The sequence below is a fragment of the Bactrocera latifrons genome, unplaced genomic scaffold (assembly GCF_001853355.1).
Source record: "Bactrocera latifrons isolate USDA-ARS-PBARC rearing strain unplaced genomic scaffold, ASM185335v1 scaffold_56, whole genome shotgun sequence".
NCBI lineage: Eukaryota > Metazoa > Arthropoda > Insecta > Diptera > Tephritidae > Bactrocera > Bactrocera latifrons.
This window is the reverse complement of record NW_017537223.1, coordinates 340,180-353,985: the sequence shown is the minus strand read 5'-3', so window position 1 is coordinate 353,985 and position 13,806 is coordinate 340,180. Positions and strand designations below refer to the sequence as shown.

At 36.8% G+C, this 13,806-nt stretch overlaps 1 protein-coding gene across 2 annotated transcripts; it reads left to right on the top strand.

Moving 5' to 3' along the window:
* Positions 1–46: 46 nt before the first annotated feature.
* On the top strand, positions 47–13,657 carry LOC108974535 (myotubularin-related protein 8). Of its 2 annotated transcripts, none has more exons than XM_018942433.1 (13): positions 47–395; positions 6,249–6,365; positions 8,777–8,939; positions 9,436–9,719; positions 10,582–10,716; positions 11,792–12,021; positions 12,115–12,250; positions 12,324–12,700; positions 12,767–12,893; positions 12,965–13,068; positions 13,131–13,221; positions 13,279–13,404; positions 13,471–13,657. In XM_018942433.1, exons 1-13 carry the CDS (start codon positions 372–374, stop codon positions 13,606–13,608), a joined length of 2,052 nt encoding a protein of 683 aa, XP_018797978.1. In that variant the 5' UTR covers positions 47–371; the 3' UTR covers positions 13,609–13,657. The 2 variants fall into 2 exon arrangements, with proteins under 2 accessions (XP_018797978.1, XP_018797977.1); XM_018942432.1 differs by lacking the exon at positions 47–395 and adding an exon at positions 2,230–2,943.
* Positions 13,658–13,806: the final 149 nt, after the last annotated feature.

Sequence of the window (13,806 nt, the reverse complement as noted above, 5' to 3'; positions counted from 1 at the left end):
CATTCGAAATGTCATCCGTTTTGTTGTCCTCTGATTATTCGTCGCTTATTTTTTCAAAGAATGTGGATTAAATGTAAATCTACGTTCTCTGATTGTTTGGTTGACTTTGTCGTGATCTAAATTTTCCATATCTTCTGCAAATTCTGCTCGCGAATTAAATACAAAATATACGGATTTCGATATTGAATTTAAAATGTGATAAAAGCTTTCATTAATGTGACAAATTAGTTTCTTTATCATTCTAAAACACCTTTACAAGTGAAAGTTCTTTGCGAAAAAAATAGTATTTCAACAGCTGGAAGTGAAAAACCTATTATTATACCTATATTGTGCTGTAATTTTTTCCTAACAAGCTTCCAAGTTCAAGGACCATGGATGACATTAAATTAGCTAAGGTACAGTGCTAAGTTACATTTATTGAAATATTATTTATATATGTATATATATATATCTATTGTTTATTGTGCGGCTCCCAAGGCTCTTTGATCTGAATGCATATTTGAATGTCCTGCGACCAACACCGGTTAGTTAGTTGAGTCATCATTTGTAGTGTTTTAGGTACATATATACGAAGCTAAGTTATGTGTTGACAGTATTTTGCATTTTTTGAAAAAGAGCAGTGCGAAAAAACGGAAAAGTCATAAAAACAAGTACATTGAAAAATTGTTTAACAATTTTACAGTAATCTTGTTTGTGTAATCGTTATCTACAGGTGTTGTATTAGCGTTTGCTGTAGCGGAGAGTTAATAAAATCAATAATGAATGCGATAGTAAAGATAGGTATTGCTATTACATACATTACAAGAATTAATACCACATGATAAATGGTTATTTAATCACAGCTTATAAATTACACTTCAAATTAATTTATGCGTTCAGCCGAAACGTATATTCAAATAAATGTATTTTCAGTAGTACGAGGCATTAAGTTATTCTATGTAGCCAATAATAATTATTATATCCTGAACAAGGTATAGTAAGTTTGCCAAGAAGTTTATTCTCCAAACAAATGTTCAGATCGAACCAATATAGTACTTAGCTGTCATGCAAACTAACCGAGTGAAATTAAGATCAAGTATAGAAAAATTTTGTATTTTACAAAATAATATCTTTGACCATCGTTGTGCGGTGGAAATGGAAACTGTATCGAGTCCATAAACTGCACAAATTTTATTGGCGGCTGGAATGCATTTTTGCCTTTATCGTAGTAGTACTGTAAAATATGCCGTATTTTCTCTTTATTTTGCTCCATGTTTGCGACGTTCTAACTAACGAACGACTTAAAAGAAACGGCAATCAAACAAACACGTGAAATGAGCTTTCCAAAAAGGTATATCATGACCCGATGCAACGAATAAAACTAGAACTACGCGCTCTCAGCGCCAACTAGCGAAAATACCGCAAGACTTTTTTGACAACCTAATATATTGACGAAATTTGGCAGAAATCATTCCTTAAGAAATTTTGAGTGTTGACAGTCTGTGTCCCTTCCGGTAACGTAATCCCGCCTGTCATGGAAACAACATTCAAACCAACAAAAACAGAAAGATCAGAACCGATATAAAGTTCTTCCTACAAGATCTTTTTTCTTAATAAGAAACCCTTAAGTCGTCTAGAAGGGCGAAAGAGCTATCAAAGCGTTTTCCGTTGAATGTAATCACTGGCCGGTAACGTTTCAGGGTTTAGGATTTCCGTAACTAGAGCGCGTAAAAGACACCAATTACTGTACATAAAAACATAAACGATATTTATACATATATTGTAAAAACACATTATTCTTTTTTTTTTACTTGTTTTACGATTTTACTCTTTTAAAGATAAGTGCTGTCAGTCCCACACCTAAAATAAAATTTCGAACAATACTATTATACTCTGTGGAACATGTTGCGCTCTAGTATAAAAATTTGCTTCTATTGTGATGCGCATGCTCAAGTTTGCATATTCTATTTCTCAACCTTCCATGGTAAAACAGTATTTGTTGTCACTATAACACATTTATTTTTATGTTTTATGAACTTCAATTACACAAAATTTTTCTCAAAATTAGGTATTATTTTATTCACAAAGGTATTTAAATGATAGGTAATGCAAAACTGAAGCGATTAAATGCTTTTTACCAGATTCGGCTTCCAGGAGAGATACCATTCCGACTGGAAATTTCCCTTTTCTTAAAAGAATTGGCGGCTCAGCGACTTTTGTTTTCCATGTAATTCTTGAGTTCGATTCTAGCGTTGCAATATGACACAACAGTCATCGGACAATCGTGTGTGCTTTTCATTGAAATAAGTTCGTTTGTTCGCTCCTCTCCCATAATCGGGTTTTTCAATTTAAAACAACACCCAAACCGACCAGTGCAATCACTCCCACCTAAACAAAAACCTGTACCGTGCTTGTTTTCAAAAGTGAAATTACTTAATTGTAATTTGATTGAAAAGGTCGATACTCACCTTTTGTTATCTTAGTTTTGACTACACCGGTGTTATTGCCCTAGGTTATTCGTGCCAAAGTTTAAGCGAATTTTCACTTGTGTATCTGTAAGCCACTTTTTGGCTTTAACTCAACTCTATATACAAATGTATATTAATATAATTATTGATTAAATAAACTGCTGACCAAAGTGTGTGCAAATTTTGTGCAGACGTGCAAAAACATTTGGTTTCTGTAGCCAAATTGTGTCCTAAGTAGGATACCAATACTGCGGACAAAATGGATTTTACGAAATTCATGAATAAGTTTAATGAAGTTGAACGCTCTCTTTCACCAACATCTTCATTACGTCTAAACTTTGATAACATCTCGCCGGAAACTGAAGAACCGGAGGAAAATAAACGTATTTGGGGTGTGCCCGTACCCCCCTTTGTATCCGAGAAAGTCGTCTCGTGGATTGAGGAAGAGTTTAATGAGCCTCCTATATATTACAATGGCAATGCAGTGATTCGAAAGGTTTGTAAATGCATTTTTGTATGATTGAATACCTAATGTATGGACTCATATCTTACCATAAAAGTAATCTAATATATTCTGATTGAATTCTGAGGAGCATAAGCAAGCTGCAATCAAGTTGAAATTTAAACTTAAAAATTCGAAACTGCAAGTTATAGCAACCGAAAATAATATTAACTATATACTCAATTTACTAGTAAAATTATTCACCAAATAGGAATTAAGTATGTTTTTTATAGCACAGAGATAATTTCTAAATATTATATATAATATATTAAATTTAAGGAGACCAAACCTATCGGTTCAGTCTCTCTAAAATCAGAAATATTTATAGAATTAGTAGTAGAAGTAGACTTTTTGGTAGCTATCCATGTTCATTTTGAAATTGTGGACAATTTTCGTGCGACTTGAAACTTGACCGTTACGACTGAACATTCTGTCATCAAATTTGCATTTTTAATCAACTTTCGCCATTTGCACTAACTTTGTTCATGCACTAATACTTCCATATCTACTCACATACACACGCACTTACATATTTCTTCCGAGTATCCTTTTGAAGCTTTCAGCAATACCTTATAAAACTTCATTCACCTGCTTCGGTGAACTCATAAATTTTAACTGCAAATATTTTGAACCATTTGTAGTAGTCTGCTAGTGTACGGCTGTACAAGAGATTTTTCATATACATATGCATATACATCATATAATATGACTATATAATTTTTTGATACTTTTACTTGTAATTTTAAATTCCTGTTTTCATCTCTTTGTTTATTAGCTATATCTACGTGTTTACTCTCGCAACAGAGTACAATAGTTTTGCTCACCCAATGGTTCTTAGGTTAGGTTAGGTCGTCGAATTGATTCAAAATCGATGGATTTCACTTGTTCAGATATTCGGTAGAACCAACGGTTGTTTGTAACAACTCGAACTAAAGGAAGAAGTAGTCAGAATGACAAGATCAGTTAAATTCGGAGTGGTTGCCTGTCGGTCTCGTGCAAGCGATAATTTGAGCAAAAATTGTGATATTTTGACAATATCTTGGTGTACACGTTTCCTTGTACCCAATATTACTTGGTATTGGTTATGGGCGTAGTCAGACAAGTGTCACGCCCATAAAGAGTCATTGAACCAAAACCTTTAAAGTGCCACAGGGAGCGAAATGAAAATTAGACAATTTACATGGCTTTGCACACCATTCCTACATCTCAGGAACTACAATCAATCTGTGAGTTATCATAGTAAAGTTGAAAAGCGTATACCCTATACCTAATAGAACAATTTTCAAGTATTATATTAGATTATACCGGTCAATATGTTAGATAGCTTAAATACGTTAAGTCACTCGCTAGTAACATTTTATTAAAAAAATGGAAAAACCGAGCCAATAATTACTAAGATGTCTTAGCAAAATTGTGTGATCTTATAAAATTGGATATACTACAACTTAATTGCTCCACGAATTATCCCAACCTATATACTACCCCTGCTGCCCGGAAAGAGCTGCTGGGAGACCTGCGACTTTGACAAACACCGAAAATGTGACTCGTGTACGCAAAGTTTTGAACTCAGACCGTCGACTAAGTATTCATTTGATTGCTCAGATGTTAAATTTATAAAAATCTGTGGTTTAAGACATTGTGACGGAACACTTGAACATGCACAAGATGGTCCCAAAAGTGCTCACTGGCGACCAGAAATTGCGGCGAGTGGAAGTGTGCCAAGAAAATTTGAACATGTGTGAAGATAAAATAATTGACCACCGCGACCTTAGGTCTATTGTGCCCTCTCCTGACTCACAGGGGCTCACTTAGCCCCAGCATATTGATGAAGTCCAATATCCTACTGGGTGCTAACGAGGCGATGTGACCTCTTTCCAGATACATGGATCCAAGGGCCTTTGACCTGCGCCTACAGACTGCACGCAGTCGATTAGCATGTGATCCGGGGTTTCAGGCTCCCTGTCGTAAAACCGACAGTTGGCACAAGATGATAGGCCCATGTTAAATAAATGCCAGAAGCCTAAGTTTGTCCCTTGGGAGGTTTATTAACAATTTGAACCTCTTCTGGTTATACCCCCCAACTAGCAGCTTGGCGTGTGGCATACCATGCGCTCGCTGCCAATGCCTTTCCCTGTGCGCTCTTTCTTCCTTGCGGAGCAGCTCCTTCACAGCATGGGGGCCCACCCCAGTGAACGGTGGCCCAACCATATTGGTAGAGGCTGCAGAGCGGGCAAACTCGTCAGCCAGCTCGTTGCCGACTATACCCCTGTGACCAGGCACCCAGATCAGGTGCACCTGGTTCTTTTCAGCTAGGTTGTTCAGCCGTTCTCTACACTCCTGCGCTAGTAACGATTTGATATCGTAAGAGGAGATCGCTTTTAGTGCCGCTTGACTATCGCTTAGTATAGCTATTAGCTCATTGCGATAGTTGCGGTGGAGTTTATCTCTATACACCGACTTAAGGCCAAGACTTCGGCCTGAAAAATGCTCGGAAAGCTTCCTATCGGTATGGAGAGCTTGGTACGTGGACCTGCGATACCTGCACCGATTCCTTCCGACGTTTTCGAGCGTCGGTGTACCACTTCAAAGTGCTATCCCTTAGTTGCTCAAGAGTGGGGTGGCTCCACTCACTCTTGCTACCGAGGGTAACCTTAAACCTCTTCATGAAGTAAGTTGTTTTAGTAATGCCATCCTTTGGGAGGAGAGCAGTACTAATGTCGCCACTTATCGTCTCCATCCTCTGGGACGAGATTATCTTGCCTTTGCCACATCCCTCTGCTGTTATCTGCAGAAGTGAGTGCTTGGCTACTTGACCTATCATTATATGGAGCGGTGTGAGTTCCAACAGGACCTCCAGAGCTGCCGTCGTACAGGTCCGCATAGCGCCCGTCATGCAAACACATGCTAGCCTAGTGTGAAAGTCACCCCAATTTTTTAATAACGTAATCACAGATGATGAGTCATGAATCTTTGAGTATGATCCCAAGACAAAGGGGCAATCTTCAGCATTTGGAGACGCTCTGGCAGCGCTGCATCGACGCAGAAGCAAAATGTAATAATAAAACTTAGGTAGTATACGTTATATAGTATGTACATATGTAGAATATAAGTTTTATCCGCTTAGATAGATTAAGAGAGGATAAAATGTTAGGTACACTTGAATTTAGCCCTTCCTCACTTGCTGGAGTAAAGCTCTTATGAAAGAGTGAATAATTTATTATTAATATTTTTAAACTAACATATATATTATGGCAAAAATCGTATTTATAATTTGCGCTTTTGGTTATGTTTTGTTGTAGGTGGAAAATGTGCGGATGATAGATCGATACAATGCCAAAAATCCCACCGTCGGTACCCTATACTTGACGGCAACTCATTTGATTTTTGTCGAACCGGATAGCAATAAAGAAACATGGGTATGTACATATATGCATATGTTTAAAGGTTGAACTTATTAATAATTTATTATTTTAAAAAGTATCCAAGTTAAATATAATACATGTTAAATTAATCACTTCGAGGTTTCATTGTTCATTTATACTTAATTCTCGGTTTGTTCGTTAAATAAAAAAATGTTGCTCATTTTTTGAACACCAATCAGAAGAGCTTTCATGACCTGAAGAAGATTTTGATTCGAATTGAAAAGTCAAATAAAATTATCGCAATATTAGTACATTGTATGTATTTCTATAGAAGTTATRCAAATTTCTATTTATAAAACGATTTAAAATTTTTCTAAGTTTTGAAAATATTTTCGAAATCAACTATAAAATAAACAATTTTTAAAAAATTKAATTATTATCAAATAAATTAATTAGTTTTGTAGGTTTTCTGGTGACTTCATTGCATTGTTCACAAATAAAAATGTAATAACAGGAAACATTGTGAAATGAAAGTCTTCTATCGTTGTGTATTTGCTTGATTGAATATGTGTGTGGCGGCCACCACTACACACACTCGTGGAATTCCCATTGTCCTTGAAGCCATAGAACTCAAGTGCACTCAAATGGCGGGCGAAAATGTTAAAGAAATCAAATTGTAGATACAATGAACACGGAAAGTGTGTGTTTGGTGACGCGTCGGCGTCTCCCAGCTGCGCCTTAGCCCCTTCTACTAAGTTCACAAGTTTTCTTTTTGTTTGTTTTCTGATGTGCTAAGCTTTTTTCAACTATTTTTTGTTGGGGTAATTCTGATGCCAAGTTTGATCATAGTGCTGCCAAATAGGTCAGTAGCAACATGCATTGCAGAACGAAAGCAATTTTAAGAGCTGCACAGGACACTGCAAATTTTCGCAAACGAGCGTTGGGCTTCTTACTTCTAAATTTGAATAATTTATGTGCTTATCGTGGCCACTGTTATTAGAAAAGTATAAAAGCGGTATTGGTTGGAAGGAATTGATGACATCAGTTTTTGCAATATAGATTTAGGGTAGGTCTGAACTGTAAAATTTCATAAATATTAACTTACATATGTATGAGTGCTATTCGATCAAATTTGACCGGGACAAAAAAAATACATTTGCACGTATTTTAATACTAATCCTTATAACATCTTCAAAATAGTCAATATAAGTATGCAAACCCTTAATCCTATTTTCCATGAACTTACTACAAGCCTCGGGTGTGGTTGCCTTCGATGCCTTCAGGTTTCGGCTCATTTTTGGAGCGCCATTCGCTAGATCGTTGCACAGTTTCGGCGTCATATTAATAAACCTACGTGTTGTCATCAGTAATGATGCATTTAATGAATGTATAGTCCTCAGTTACGTTGTCAAGCATCTTTTTAGCAACATCTACTCGGTTTCTTTTTTGCAAATGATCAAAGCAAACCGAATCGCAAGTTAAACTTTTCGTATCGCAAACAAACGAGTACCAAACGTTACGGAATCCACCTTTTGTGTGTTCTTTGAGAAAATCTATTTTCCAGTTTCTTTTTGCATTATATTCGTACGCATTTCGAGGCTAAACCTAATTAAAAGAGTTCAAGCTTATTGTCGTTGTTGAAAGACTCAAATATTCATTTTAACTGCTTTTAACACTTGGAGGCGTGAAATGGCACACAATAGTGCTGCTTTTTGAGAAAATAATACAATAATCCAAACAATATCCTATGAGCGCATGAATAGCAGCACATGAATAGAGCCCAACAACAAGTGGGTGCATATGTACATGTGCTTGAAAACATACCCGACACGGAATCGTTTATTTGCGGACGTCATTAAATCCTGCCGCTTAGCTGGTTTGTAATTTTACTCAAAAGCAACTGAACTCATTTGCTCGCTGTATTTACCTATTAATGTTACGTATACGCGATGGGGTTCATTGTTGCGCTTCTACCAGTCGTGCAGCTCTTGGTGCAAGAATGTACGGTTGCGACCAGGTTATGTGATTTTTTTTGCTTTTCAATACAAATGATATATTTATTAAATGTATTTGGTGCGTTTTTTCACAAAGAGGCTTCGTATATTAACTTATTTTCCTGAATTCGTAAGAGAATTGCTAGTAATATTTTGATTTTTATACAACAACAGATTATTTTGGATAGCTGTCTATAATATTATACTTACTAATATTTTAAATATAGCCTATATGGTATTTTTGTAGCCTAAGCTTCCATCTTTAGGATTAAAACAAAACAGTTCCCCGAAAATGTTTCTAAATAATATTTTTATTTAAAATCGATTCCATTTTATCCATATAACTTGTTTCTTTTTAGTGAAGATCAATTTATATTTATAAAAGGAAACAAACATTAACTTCATACTTAGTATTTATTACACATGTATGTTGATACAGTTATAGATTGCTGTTTTATCCACATTTCACAGATTTTACATATGCACATTGCGAACATTGAAAAATTACCCTTGAGTACGACCGGTTCACCGCTATTAATACGTTGCAAAACTTTCCTATCGGTGACATTTGTAATTCCAAAGGATTCAGAGTGTCACGATGTCTACACATCATTAATGAAGCTCTATCAACCCGGTAAGTGACATATACCTACATACATAACCACATGCATACACATATTTCACGTTATATAAGTCTTATTAAGGTGAAGCGAAAATTGAGCTTTACGCTTTTTAGGTCTATATTTTTTTTTTTGAAAATAAGCTCAACCTTAACCTCCGGTATAATAAAACTACTATCATAGAACAGTATTTTTTTAGTTTTCCTGTACCCGGAGTAAGCAATATGCTATCTAAAGCTTGTCAAAGACTTCTTTTATGGAATAATTTAAAAATTCCTTTAGTAAAAGGATGAAAACTTGTTTGCGAACTGAACGCACATCCTTAATAAGTGAGATACTAAGCGAAGGGAGAGTGTTTTCCAGTTGAAATATAGGCACTACCACCGTAATACGTTTATATGTGTACATGTTTGTATGTGTGCTTACAGTTATATACATGCGAAACAGCTATGCTTTGCTAACTACTCACATTATGGTTCATTAATCTAAATAATGCGTTTTTAATTGCAGTTTCCATTAACAAGTTATACTGCTTCAACTATCAGCCAGCCAAAGATGATTTTCCAAAGACATCAGGTTGGGATTTCTTCAAATTGGAAAGCGAATTCAAGCGTGTGCGGGTGCCTAACGAAATTTGGACATTGTGCACATTGAATATGAACTATGAGCTATGTGACACGTACCCACGGCATATTTACGTGCCACAGGAGGCCAACACAGCCATGTTGATCGGCAGTTCCCGTTTTCGCTCCAAAGGCCGTTTGCCTGCACTTACCTATTTGCACTCGAATAAGGTGAGTAATTATTTATAAGCATAGAGTAAAAATTTTTAGCTAAAATTAGTTGCTTTAAATATGTTCCAACTCTTAATACTCGTTGAATCAACATGTGGAAGTTTGCGTCCATCAGTGACGCAAATACTTGCAGGAATAATGTGACATCAATTGAAGCAAACGTGATTCCTTTAGAGTGACACCACTGCATACTTTGTGTTGGACGATGTAGGATATGGGTCACCTAATCATATTATTGGATGACAAGTCAAACGTTTGTGGTCCAGTTTTGCAATTGGTTCTTTGTTCTCAGTTGTGCTTTGACTCATTTCATTTCACTTTGCCTGTGGCGAACTAATAAATTACGAATGAGGAAACCAATTTGAGACCAGACATACGCTCTCCAGTCATACATACTGCTTTCAACGTTTTTGTTGTTTGTAACCTACATGCATACTGCATATTTCTTCAATGCTAATTATACATTTATGAAACAATGAAAGTCGTGTTCCTGTTGGCCTTGAAAATTTTACATCACGTCCGCACCATAAATATTATATTCGGCTTCTGGAGAGAATTTTGTATAAGTGAATTTGTATAAATACTCCTGCAATGGCGGTATCCCATCAGACTTATTTGCTAGATCCACTTCAATGTGTGTTAGAAGCAATAAGTCAGAGCTCTTCATGCGATTTTGGTTATTGTATTCGAATAGTTCTTTTTTTTTCATAAAACAGTTTTTTGAAACCTTGCCCTCTGCTTCTTTGATATATTAGGCTCGCTGGTATATTTCGGCACAGCCGACTAAGTAAATATTCGTTGCGGAACTTACTTTTGTGATATTTGTTTTAACCGTTTTTCTCTTTCTTTTGTTTGCATTCAGGCTTCCATTTGTCGCTGCAGCCAGCCGCTGTCGGGTTTTAGTGCACGCTGTTTGGAAGATGAACAGATGCTGGAGGCGATTCGTAAAACAAATCCAAACACCGACTATATGTACGTTGTGGACACTCGACCCCGGGTAAGTGGCCTTTGTACCATTGTAAGTGTACTTTTGTACATATGTGCATATTCATGCTAGAAGTGTTTAATTTGCGGAACATATTTCAACAAGCAATCACAAGTGCAGACAGGCAAGCGCCATTTATGTAGATACCACGGCGGTTGATGCATCAAGTGCTCACTGCGGAATGTCGAGCACTTAAAACGTGTTTGCTTCGTCAAATATGTACATGTTGAAATGTACAAAATTTTTATTTTGCATTTGCAAATAAGTTATACAAATGTGTATCAATATGCTCACTTATTCAAACGATGCCATGCTATTATATATTAGTTAAAAAATTTATAATATACATGTGTATTAATGTTGTGGTAGTAGTATAAAACGTTACTCATTTAATTTTGGAAAATGTCCCAAAGCTGAGAGTCATTTATCAAATAGGATTCTGGGTGTATTCTGATGTCATAGACCTTACTGTCACCGGCATGGCTTTCCTTCCATATAAAATATCAATGTCATTGGACACTATGATTTCTGAGATCTAATGGGGGCTAAGTTTAATATAACAACATTTTCGGCAGAGGTCTTGTTTCAAAACCGACTGTGGATATGTCTGCATAAGAGCTTTCAGCAAAATATTTATTCAAGCACAGAGTTGGATTGTTTCAAACACAAGCACTCACAAACATAATCTATGCCGTGCCGTAGAGAGAAAGACAGGGTGTTGAGGAAAAAATCTGACAAAATGTGTTGTTGCGGTTTTCCTGATAGTGCATATCTGTGTGCTACAAATGGGCTGAATAGGGTCAATACTTCCTTTAGCCCCCATATAACTAATATCAAGATTTTCGAAGTTCCGGGTGAGTTTATACCGCATATTTCCCATAATCCATGCAAGATGCAAGAGTAAAAAATGTTGGGTTATATCCGAACTTCTTGTTAACTTTGCGCTGCAGTTCAACTGTTATCTGTGACATCAAACGAGAAGCCGCGTAGAAGTCAATCGCCTCTAAGCTGAGTCATGTTATTAGCAATATTATTATTATCCTTATTATCATCATCCGAATTCGTAATTGTGATCATTCTCTAACAGATAAACGCAATGGCTAATCGTGCCGCTGGAAAAGGCTACGAAAACGAGGCTTTTTATGAGAACATCAAATTTCACTTTCTCGGCATAGAAAACATACATGTACAGCGAAGCAGCCTCCAGAAATTGATTGAGGCTTGTGAACAGAAGACACCCACAATGAGCGGCTTTCTTAATTCTTTGGAATCATCTGGTTGGTTGAAAAATATTCGCTCTATTTTGGATACCTCCAGGTAATTGGATTAATTTTGTACAAGCTGCTACATGTGCAATATGAAATGCACTTAATCCAACTAATGCAATATTATATTCTTGAATTTCCCCAGCTTTATTGCGAACGCGGTCGACAAAGGTGTCTCGGTTGTAGTTCACTGCTCGGACGGATGGGATCGTACAGCACAGGTTTGCTCATTAGCTGCGTTGATGTTGGATCCTTATTACAGAACCATTAAGGGGTTTCAAGTAAGTGTTAAATTTGATGAATATGTCTCAATTGTTTCTTTATTTATATTTCTTTATCTTTTATTTTTTAAAGGCTCTGATTGAAAAAGACTGGCTAGCATTTGGACATAAATTCAGCGAGCGCTGTGGTCACGTGCAAACTGATCCGCGTGAGGTCTCGCCTATTTTCACACAATTTCTGGATTGCACTTGGCAGCTAATGAACCAACGTAGTGATGCTTTTGAGTTCAACGAACGCTTCCTACTTATCCTACACGATCATGTGCACTCGTGCCAGTTTGGAACATTTGTGGGCAATTGCGAGAAGGATCGTCTGGATTTGAAGCTATCAGAACGCACATTTTCCCTATGGGGCTTCATGGCTAATCATTTGAACGAATATATTAACCCATTGTACAAACCTGATGTTGATAAAACTATTAAACCCAATCTTCAACCGCAATGCATTAAGTAAGTAATGACCAATAATCAAAAGAGCAAAAATATAAATGAATTTCGCTATAAATACTCCACCAGATTTTGGCGCGGCATGTTCAGTCGGTTCGAAAGTGGCGTACATCCACGTGAACCGCTTAGCGACTTGCTGCTTGTGAGCAAGGATCACTGTACCTCATTGGAAGATCACGTACAGCACTTAACAAAGGTGAACATACTATTTGCCTACACATTTGATTTGGTTGTCATTACTTTTGATATATTTATATATGTTTATAGCGGATTGCAAGCTTCAAGAACTATATTTCTAAATCCGCAAAGAAATTGCAAGATGCCACAGCTAAATCGTATAAGGAGCCCGTTTCGGAGATCAATGACAACAAGTGCGTCAGCTAGTTGGATAAAAGTAAAATAAAGCTTATAATTACATTTGCAATTTCCACAGGTACAATTACGACAAGAAGATGAGCGAACTATCCTCAGCTGATGATGATCATCCGCTTAAGCCAGCCGGCATGTCGTTTGCAAATCTTTCGGTAAAGTTTTGTTTTATACAACTCATTATATAATCTTTGAATTAAATTTTGTATTAGTTGAATGAACGCATTGACTCCACGAACATTAAGGAGGAGATTAATTCCGTGGCTGTGGACTGGAAATCAATGCGCAGCGTGACGGCCTGCTCATGCTCAACCCCATTCGATCAGTTCAGTAAGAAGGTATGTATATCAAGATCACTCAGGGTTATAAGTGCTTACAATACGTATTTTTCAACATTTGCACAGACCCATTGTTGGAAGTGTGGCGATATATTTTGTGAACGCTGTATTGACAAGAGCATCCCTTTGCCGGGGCAGGACAGCGGGAAGCCGGTGCCGGTGTGTCGTACCTGCTTTCGGCTTGTTCAAAAGACCAGCCCATGAACTCTCAACGGAGCGTGAAACTCAGTTTACTACTAAAGCGAGCATAAAATAAGTATATGGAAATCCTCGGGTGTGTTTTGTGTAATGAATGTTGCTTATATAGTCGAGACTTTTGTGTGTAGCTTAGTAGGAGTGCATGTTTGTGAAGATACAATATTTGAGCATTAGGCAATTCAGTCGTAAGCAAGACGTGAAAGT